Consider the following 11428-nt stretch of genomic DNA (forward strand, 5'->3'; position numbering starts at 1 on the left):
TACAAGATGAGCTCTATCTTATCTCACATGTATGATAATTTTTTTCTATACAAGGATTCTAACTTCATATTTAGGTATAATTGATTGGGAATGATGCAAAAACCTGGATTTAATAATTTTTATAGTATTTTCATGTACTACAATCACACCAAATGGAAAAATTCACTCAAAAAATTTTAGTTGTATGTGTCATAGATTGCTTTGTAGATTTTATAAATTAAATCACCAAGTTACTTGTGTTTGTGTTCACAACAATAACAGTTTGAAGCCCTATTCTATATACTCTGTAGTGACTCTATTTTCAAAGTAGAAGAATAGTTTCCTTGAGAAGACTATTGGGTGGATTATAATGTAAAAGCCAAGGAAACATTTTGAACTAATGTCATGTGACTCACTTTAGTAGAATGTTGAAGTGTGGAAATTTTTGACAATGTTAGCTTAACCCCATTCTTGCATGCTATGAAGGGCTATAATGATGTGCTCACCTTAAAGTTTGTAAATATTGGAATGACAATGAAGTAACAATTGGGAGTTTCCATTTCTCAGTTACCCCCTAGTTAATTGTGGCTATGACAAAGTTGAATTGTGATGGAATCAAGGTTGCAAAGAAGAGAAACAATAAGTACTAGAGGTTTATTGATAGGTTCTTTAAAGATGGAGAAAAAATGAACTTCCATAATAGCTTTAAAAGAGTAAATCTTCTTGTCCCCTGGGGTCTAGTTAGTTTGTATTTTATAAAGTATTTTACATTATAAGGTATATTTTTGATGATTTATTGGTACAATTTTTCAATTTAAACCACATTCGTCATAAGGACAATATCAATATTCCCTTCTACTTGTGGAACGTTGTATTGAAAATGGGGCTTCTCATCCCTTGAACCAAGGCCTAAATATGGCTTTGTATAAGTATATGTCCTCTCCTCCATCTCACAACCCAACCCTACTCCTAATAAAAATTTGATCAATATAAAAATTATTGGGAGTAAACCTCACCTGAAATTCGATCAATATAAAAATTATTAGGAGTAAACCTCACTTGGCTTATAAAACCATTCACCTAGGGAGAAATTGCTAAAATTAAAAAGTGTACTCTAAAAATTAATGTTGATACTACCCATTCCATTGAGGAGGATCTATTGAAGATCACCTTAGAGAAAATAAATCCCTCATCTTCCCTCTCTACCTCCTCCAAAAAGAAGAAATTAAAATTCAACATTGGTCATGGTGCTAAGTGGTAAACTATTGACATTGTTTATGATGTGGACATAGATCATAATGAGGGTAAGAATGTAGAGTGTTCTAGTTCTATATAGTTTGGTGTTAGGAGGTCTACACATTTGGAAAAGGCTAAGTTTCTCAAGATAAGGTAATGAGAAAAAATGTAAAGAACCTATTTTTGATGATGATGATGAGGAGTCTATAGATAAACAATTTTACTCCCATGTTTCAAAGGAATATGGAGAACAATAATCAAGAGGAGGAGGAGGAGGTTCAAACGGACTACGTGAAAGACTATAATATTGATAATGACAATAGTCAAGAGATAAATATTGAAGAAGTAGATATTGAGGAAGAGTATGAGACTAAGACTAGTTATGAGGAATAAATATTGAAGAAGTAAATATTGAGAAAGAGTATGAGACTAAGACTAGTTGTGAGGAAGAAGAATTAAAGAAAGAAGAGGATATTTTAGGAACTAGAACTTCTAAGATTGAGATCGATAAGGTGAATATTGATGAGCTCAAAATACAAATTGCAGACCTACATGTCTACATCTCTAATTTGGATTCTAGGATAGACTTAGCTAAAATTGTGGAGAAATTTAAAGTGATGGAAAATTCCATTGGAAGCATAATTTTAGTTATTAATGAAATTTAATGCAAAAAGAAGTGATGGGAAAATTTTCTTAACAATTTAACATAAAATAGTAAAGGAAGAAACAAAGTAAGAATTTGGAAGTAAAAGAAACTACTAAAGGTAAAAGCAAGAAGATTGAAGATGGATGGATGGATTCTCTCGACACTCTAATGGAGAATGAATGGTGGAAAACTACTTTCAAAACCAAGGAGGTGTTGTATGAGTGGTGAGTCATGCCTTTTGGGCTAACCAATGCACTAAGTACATTCAGGCAACTCATGAACAAAGTACTAAAAGATTTTTTGGGTAAATTTGTTATTGTTTACTTGGATGATATTTTGATTTTTAGTGATACATTGGAGAAGCATTTGATTCATATCCACGAGGTCCTCAAAAATTTTAAAAACAAAAAATTTGTTGATTAAGCTCAAGAAGTACAACTTTGTGAAGAAAGAGTTTGTGTACCTATGGTTTTTTCATCTTAGCAGATGGTCTTAAAATGTACCCAAGAAAGATAAAGACTTGTCCTTGAATAGCCTACCCCATGGAGTGCGATGAAAGTGATATATTTTAATGGTTTGGCAAGTTTTATAGAAAGTTTATCAAAGATTTTTGTAGTATCTGTGCACCACTAACTAAAATAGTTAGAGGGGACAAGAAATAATTCAAATGGACTATAGAGGTAGCAATAACTTTTGATTGTTGAAAAGAAAAGTTGCAAAGCAATATATTTTGGAACTTCTACATTTAATAAGGTATTTCAAGTATATTTTGATGCTAGTGGTAGTGTCATTGGAGTTGTTTTGAGTCAAGAAGGTAAACCCAATGCTTATTTCAATGAAAAGTCCAATGATGAAAAGAAGTATTGTGTTTATGATCAAAAATTTTAAGCTATAGTACATGTGTTAAAGAAATGGAGGCATTATATTTTTCTTAAGGAGTTCTTTTTGTTTATTGATCATCAAACTTATAGTATTTGAATAGTCAAGGAAAGTTAAATCAAAGACATTTGAAATGGGTTGAATTTTTGCAAATTTTACATTTTTTTGAAGCATGGAAGTGGAAAATCTAAAAGATCTATAGATGTCTTAAGTAGGAGGATTATTTTTTTGACATAAATTCAGGTTGAAGTGGTTGGGTTAAATAAACTCAAGAGTTTGTATTTAGAGCCTGATCTAGATTTAGCAGAAGCTTGGAAAGCTTGTATGGAGATTTTGCATTGTATAGGATGAAGTGGTTGGATTTCATAATCTAAGATGATATGTTTTTAGAGGAGGCAAGTTGTGTTTTCCGAGAAGTTCCATAAGAGAGAACCTAATAAGGGAGAAGCATAGTGGAGGACTTGCATGACATTTTGCTTGTGATAAGACCATTGCACTTGCTAGATGAAATTATTATTGATCAAACTTGTAGCAAGATGTGATTAATTTTGTATATAATTGTAGAGTGTGTCAAATGAAAAAGGGGACAAGTCAAAACATTGGTTTATATCAGCCACTAGCTATACCCAAGAGGCCATGGAAGATCATTAGTATGGATTTTGTTTTTGGTTTACCAAGGACACAAAGAGGACATGATTCCATTTTTGTTGTGGTGGATAGATTCTTAACTTAGATGGCACATTTTATTCCTTCTAAAAAGACTAATGATATTTTTCATGTTGTAGGATTATTTTTTAGAAAGGTGGTGAGACTTCATAGTCTACCAAAGAGCATAGTTTCATATTGAGATACCAAGTCTGTCGGTTATTTCTAGAGGGCATTATGGAAGAAGCTGAAGACAAAATTAAAATTCAGTTCTGCATGCACCATCCAAAGACTAATGGACATACCGAAGTGGTGAATAGGATTTCGGGTAACCTATCGAGATGCTTAGTAGGAGATAATCCCAAGGGATGACATTTGATTTTACCATAGGTATATTTTTCAAACAACAATCTACCAATAGGAGCACTGCTAAATCACCATTCCAAATTGTAAATAGAAGTAGTCCAAGAATTGCTTCAGAATTAAGGAATATGGATAAACAAGAAAAAAAGAGTGTTAATGCTTTGAAGACTTTGTAGAGCATTTGAAGAACTTACATGAAGAGGTGAGGAAGCATATTAATAAGATGAATTTATTTGATACAAGGTTAAAGAGGATCAAAAGAGGAGATATAAGGAATTTCATATTGGAGATGAAGGCATAGTTTATTTGAGAAAAGAAAGGTTTCTAATATGAACATATAATAAGTTGAAGATGAAGAAATTTGGGCCATGTAGAATCCTAAAGAAGCATGATTGCTTATGAGGTAGAGTTTCCAAGTGAACTTAACATCCCACTTGTGTTTAATATATCAGATTTGATAGAGTATAATGAATGAGGTATTGAAGATGAAATAACAAAAGCATAGTGGAATATTCCAACACCTACTTTAGAAAAGGAGTCCAAATAGATGACATCTTGGATATTCGTGTGGGTAGAAGCCCAAGAAATGGGAAATGTGAAGAGTAAGTATTTAAATGGAAAGGAAGACCTGTTGAAGATTTGTCATAGGTATCTAAGGAAAAGGTCGATTGTCTTTATTTTCCTAAGAACACATGAGATATGACAAGGTCACTTCTCAAATTACACTAGTTATCTGATACAGGAGCATCCAGAGTGTAAGATCAATCTTGCATCATTCAAAAATATTGTTTCTTTTCAATAAGGACTAAAATCGTAGGGTTACTATTTTTAATAAGTTGGCATTTGTGCATGTATGGACACAAAAACTTAAATAGTCTTTTGGAATGGTAAAATGGAGCCAATTGTGAAGAAAGTACTTCAATATCATTTTTTATTTGTGAGATTAATATTTTCATTTTTCAAAATCTTTCTAAAATGTTAAAATTCAAATTTAAGGCACTTATAGGCTCCAAATCGGCCCAAAAAGCGGTTGAAAACCAAAATATAGGCTTTAGTACTATTTTGTAGAGTGATCCTTTTTGGGAGATTCCCAACAATATATTATAATTGAAGATCCAATTATCAGATCAAAAGTTATGACCTTGAGAAGTTGACTACTAAAATCGAAAAAAATTAAAATGTCTTCTTGAGTGAGAAAATGAATGATTTGACTGATGGTTCCCAAAAGGGAGTTACACTTTCTAGAATCTTGTAGGTGGTTAAACATTCTAGACAAAGAAGGAAAATGAGTGTTTCACAAAATACTTCCACTAGTGTAGATTGTGACCTTGGCTTGCAAATTATTGTAATGAGAAATCCCATGTGGTTGTGGCATCTTATTTTTTCTAATTTTGTAGTTTCATTTCATTTGGATAATGGAAATCGTGCGCGCGCGCGTTGTTTTTTTTTGTGTGTGTGTGTGTTATTAATATTTTTTATAGATTATGGTATACTCATTGAAAATTATAAGCTATCAACTTATTCTTTAATTATTATTTGAAAATAAACAAAAGACTTATCTCAAAAAGACTAATAATTACTATATGGGTCACTCTAAGCTCAAGTGATTGCATCTCCACCTTACATTGTTAGGGTATTGAGCCCTTTAGTGAATGCCCACCATAAAGATGGGAGCGTTGACTAAATAATTCAATAAACTCTTCAAAGAAAAAGTATTATTAGCTTTTGATATTACATAACTTAAAATTTTGGTATTTAAAGAATTAAAAGAATCATTTCATCATTCTTCACAAAATCAAATAAACTATACTTTTTATATCAATAGAACTATTGACCTCCAAAAAAATTAACTTTAAATTATATATTAAAAAACACTCAATACTTACCCATTAATCAAAACTCATACAAGAAAACAAAAAAATTACCCCAAAATAACAAGCTACCTGCTCTAATCCAGCTAAAAAGTCTTATAGTTTTCCATGGGCCATTGCTTAATGAATTAAATGTGCAAGCTCAATAAAAAAAAATTCTATAGTTGACATCTAAAGGCTCAAGATGCCCTCCTTCACCCCATCATGGCACTCTAACAAATTCCCTAGAAAAAATAATCAACCTAAACACGACATTATAATCATAGCAAAGAGGAACCGGGAGAGTGATTTTTAAAATTGGTTGCAATTTCTTTTGAAGGGAAGGTAAAAGAAAATGGGCTTTTAATACCTTCTTTAAGAAGATATATGACTCCAAACCTTACAAATCTAACATATATTCCATTGCCTTGCTGGCATGCCCAACAAGAAGTTTTACCTTATAAGAAAGCACAAGTACTTGCAAAGAGAGTATATGCATGTGAAAGTATTATTCACAAATAAAGTTTTCTGCTTTAATTTATTACTAGTAAATATTTTGCTTTCTTGATCATGGCATGTGGAGGGCAGAACAAAATTTAGCAGGAAATGAAGGGACAACCTTATCATATGATAGCAAACCACAACTGCAGGGTCACCAAATGGTGGCCTTTATAAACACTGAAAATTCTTCAACTATCTCCCAAATCAATACTGCACATAAGAATATATAAGGTATTATATGTTCTTCTGCTGTAAATAAAACTCTTGGGGCTGTTAACCAGTATTGAGTATCACTATGATGTTCCCTCTAAAACTTGTTTTGGGTATTCTAGGTATGCTGCATACATATGATATCTTAACTGTTTAGAGCTTTGAAGATATGTCATATGTGCATATTGGGTATTGCCTGTGCTACTTTATAGAAATATAATAACCGTGTGTTTGTGTATGTATCTCTTTCTATAACATAATATATATCTATTACATGTTGTCTAATAATTAATGTGCATGGAAGGGCTTAAACAAGAGGCACATTCATTTTAACTACAGACCAATTAAAATTGTACTGTAAAGTTGGAGTTGCAGGGATTGTCAGCTTAGTTGGTACAATAGTTTATTTGTAGGGTGGTGGTGTGGTATATTAACAAATTGATTATTGTTGTAATTTTTGGTTTTGATTGTGTGTGTGATTTTTTGCATCAATGTTTTGGATCACACTCTGCGATCTATCATCAGAATGAAAGAATGCTCAAGAAATAGAAACAAAATATGATCACACATTTTCATCCAGATGATGGATCACAGATTGCAAAAAGTTAATACATTTGAATAAATTGTCTGTCAAGAAAGATGCTTAGTTGAAGTCATATAACCTTACAATACATTTTGTTCTACACAGGGAATGGAACAGCATTAGCACTTTTCCTCTCACCAATGTGAGTGCTATGAATAACTTGATTTTTCTGTGCAGTATGGACAATTAAACTTCACTCACTATAGCAGTCATTAAGTATTATCCATGGTTAATATTGCAGGCCAGCTATTTGTACTATACTCAAACTAAAATCAACAAAGGAGTACTCGGCCATGCCTTATGTTTGCACTCTCTTCAATTGTAGCCTCTGGTTACTGTATGGAATGCCTTTTGTGAAGCCTCATAGCACCTTAATACTCACTGTCAATGGGACTGGCTTTATCTTGGAACTCTGTTATCTCATCATCTTTCTCGCATTTGCTTCAAAAAAGATCAAGGTATCGTTTCTACAAACATGTAACTTCATGAATAGGCCTTAGATAAATTCAATGGAGTGCATGCACTGTACTAATTCATGTACTAACTAAGCTGACATTGAAAATCATTTCTAGGTGAAAACACTGAAGATTATAGTTTCAATGATCATGGCATATATTACTTTAGCAGTGGTTGTTATTACAGTCCTGCACCAATATACTGCAAGGCAGCTTTTGGCAGGCACTGTTGGTGGTCTTTTGTCTATAGTAATGTATGCTTCACCTTTGTCTGTCATGGTAAGAATACACACACATATTACCTTCTCTAAACTCAACTGTTTTTTATTGCACCTATTCTAACTAGCTCTTGAAGTTTTATGTTCATCACTACTCTATAAACAAATTGTCTGCTATGAACTTACCTGTTATACTACTGACTATACTGATGAATATTGTAGGGACTTGTGATTAGAACAAAGAGTGTTGAGTACATGCCTTTCCTCCTCTCAGTATTTAACCTCCTGAATGCTGCTGTTTGGGCTTCATTCTCTTTGCTCACAAAGGACATATTCCTTGGTGTAAGGATTCCAGTTTTTTGGTTTACTTTTCATTGTTTTTGAATTATTATTTTTTTTTAAAGTGTTACTTTCAACATTTTTCTTAACAGATTTAAGTTCTTGTAGGTACCCAATGGTGTTGGCTGCCTTCTGGCAACTGTTCAGGTTACAGTGTATGCAATGTACAGAAACTCAAAGCAACAACATATAAATACAAAAAAAAGAGAACCCAGTTGTTCAGCTCACAGTTTGATGAAATAATTAGAATTGAAAGTATAATTTCAACCCTTAACTGTCTTTGGTTGAATACATGCTCCAAACAAAATTTTGCACCATCCAACTCAAAGAAACAAAAGTTAGTACCATGTGATCTGCGACTGTTATATGGGAGTATTGTTTAGAAATAATATCTAATTGTGTATGTCACATTGTATTATCTTGCATTATGGTGGTTGGTTATTCTATGAGATTGTTTTGTAGACTGAAAGATAAAATAACTTGGAAAGTTTTGAGTGTTTAATGAATGCGCTGAGTTAATAATGACCTGTTCTTTTTTTAAATAAAGGAATTATTTCAGAATTTATATTTTCAGATTTTAAATAGAAATATTTGAAAAGATGATGTTTGTAGAAATTATAAAGAAGGGATTATAAAAATTTTAGGCATATGGTGAAGATGTTGAAGTTTGTTTGAAGTTAGGGCAACAAAAAAACTGCTAGCTTGAATAGGGTATTGCATCATAGGAACTTTGGGAGACTTGTTCTATGGCAATTTATTAACAATCAAGTCTCATGGGGATTTGGAAGAGATGAATATTACAATTTCTTGGAAAATGCATATATTGTGAGTACTAGGTTCATATATGTGGCATAGAGAATACATTAATGGAGTATCTTCAAGTGTATATCATGCTTCTTATAGTGTCTATGTGCTTTTTAGGTGGTGTTGCTTTTAGCTATTTTTGTTATATGTTTTGTTTGTGTGTTGATTCCTTTAATTATTCATTTATCAAGCATAACTAGGTTACCAATGAATATTTGGATGTGTTAGAGGATAGAAATGTGAAATGAAATGAAAATGTAGGAGCTAAAATAGGAAAAACAGCTTTATATTGTTGCAAATGCAGCTGCGAAAAATTAACATACAAGTTGTGGAAAGATGGAGACTAAAATAGAAAAAGATCCTTTAGAAAAAAATGGCTTAAGAATGTTATATAGTGTGGGTCTAGGGATAATTAAAAATGGACACTATCATGCTTATTAAACAAATACACTAGAAATATTTTTGCTAAACAAGATTAAAAAATGCAAAGTGGGCGATTTTCATTTTGACAACTTCATGTTGTTTCATTCTAGTTTTAGGTTTTTTTTCTTCCTATATTTATTATAAGTTTTTATTATCAAGCAATTTCTAAATTAAGTGATATATCTTAGTGGAGAATTTTGTTTATCATAATTCAATGCAATTTAAAATTGTATCCTAGCTAAATATGTGCCAAAAATATGTGCTTCTCTATTTTATCTACCATTATTCTAGATCTAATTATATAACCAAATCTAAACAATAACATAAAAAAATTAAATGAGTGGTGTAATTATATTAAGTCGAGAAAGGTTTAGGTGTTTATCTAATTTGCATGGTAACTATTGAATTTGGGATTAGGATGTGGATTTGCATTTAGAAAGTTGTTATAGTTTTATTTAGAGGTTTTTGTATTATGAAATAGGTTTTCTCATATGATCTAATCTTGGCATAAGTTGTGTGGTGGTCTCACCCTAGAATAGGCCACAATGTGTGGTTTGATCATGAAATAGGCATCGTTATATGATCTCATCTTGGACTAGTTTATGTCATGTAGTGTGGTCTAGATGATGTGACCTAACCTTTACTAGAAGAAAATTCAAAAATAAATCACCTTATCTTTTGTACATCTTTCTAAGTTTACTCATACTAAGAAGCACAATCAAACTTGCTTCAAGTTATTTAGGAAAGGTCTTTGACTTGTATAGATGAAAGTTAATGATCAATCTATTAAATAATAAAAAGCTATAAACATGAAATCATGCAACATGAATGGAAAATTGTAGAACATAATGTTTATTAGGGTCCACACTTAAGTTTAAGTGTGCTTAAATAACATATACAAGTATCATTATAAGGTGTGACTTTATAATACCTTAAAAATACTTAAGGTATATAACTCTAGGTATTCAATTAGTAGACAAATAAAATATTATTTTTATATTACTAATCAAATCAAATGAGGCTTATAAAACATTGTAGAACTTTAGTTATGTTAGTCTCATAGTAAAAACAAATGTAGTATAGTTATCAACAAATTGGTGTATTTTTGGGAGATAAATTTCTTCATGATGGATGGTTACTAATTTTTCTCGAAAACTTAATGAATCTCAATGTTGAGCATGTCATACCTTAATTTTTTCTAAAATCAATTGAAATCATAGAATAAAATCACTCACCTACCCATTCATCCCTTTCATACAATTTATTAATTCCAAAAGTTAACTTCCATTTCTATTTAGACTCAAAAGTGGGGGTTACAAATTATTAATTAAGTTCATCAAATGATTGAATAATGCCATGAGGAAATGAATTAAATCATTCAAGAGAATATCTCTTGAAAGTACATGGGAATAACTTCACTAGAATTTAGTTGTCATATGGATAGTTAATGTAGGTGGTATAGAAAGAGCATACATGCATTTAGGAACACCCTTGCAATCTTAAAGAGTAAAATGAGGGAGAAAAAATGTAGAAGGAAATGGATTAGTTATAATTCTATAATAAAAAGGATTTTAACGGAGTTACATGATGATCTCCCTAGATCTAGAAGGAAGAACATGTAGCTTGTGTTGCATCTAGTGGGGGTAGTGTAGGATAGGAGGCATAGTAAGATTAAATGAAGATTAATATTGCATAGATAGGAGATGTGGTGGGAAGGATCCACAGGATGCTATAATTCATGTAGGATATGAGGTAAGGGCCATGGAGAGTGTGAGGCAAAATGAGGACATGTGAGGTGAGGTTATAGATAGCCAAATGTGGCATAATCACCCTAGTAATAAATTAATCAATCATTAATTACTTTCCCTTATTACTTTATTACACTTAGTTTAAAATTAGGGGTGTTTTCTATATTATATTGATCTAATTATAGGTCATGTTGTCTCATAGCATAGGATGAGGAAACTTGTCATGATCCAACTTAATCCTCACCTAGGGTTTTTTGTGGATATGGTATCATCATTAATGTCAACAGAAAAAGTATTGCAAATATGGAGCATTGATGTGGTATTGTCATTGATGATATGTGTATTGTAGATATGTTAACTAGAGAGTTTTGCAGATCCAGTGTTGCAATTGATGATATGGTTATTTGCAAACACATGGAGCAGATGTGTGTTGATGTCAACACTATGATATTGAAAAAAAAATAGAATGTTAGTATGGTGATAGTGTGTTCAATCTATGCTTGTATGATTTAATTTTCATGGTTGGACATGTTGATATAATATTAATGA

General features: G+C 31.7%; 1 protein-coding gene across 1 annotated transcript; it reads left to right on the forward strand.

The window, feature by feature from the left end:
- The first annotated feature begins 1458 nt into the window (after positions 1-1458).
- On the forward strand, positions 1459-8147 carry LOC131857834 (bidirectional sugar transporter SWEET4-like). Its single transcript, XM_059210575.1, has 5 exons — positions 1459-1577; positions 7134-7350; positions 7465-7626; positions 7788-7907; positions 8013-8147. Exons 1-5 carry the CDS (start codon positions 1459-1461, stop codon positions 8145-8147), a joined length of 753 nt encoding a protein of 250 aa, XP_059066558.1.
- The last annotated feature ends 3281 nt before the right edge of the window (positions 8148-11428 follow it).

This window comes from Cryptomeria japonica, chromosome 8, assembly GCF_030272615.1.
Source record: "Cryptomeria japonica chromosome 8, Sugi_1.0, whole genome shotgun sequence".
Classification (NCBI taxonomy): domain Eukaryota; kingdom Viridiplantae; phylum Streptophyta; class Pinopsida; order Cupressales; family Cupressaceae; genus Cryptomeria; species Cryptomeria japonica.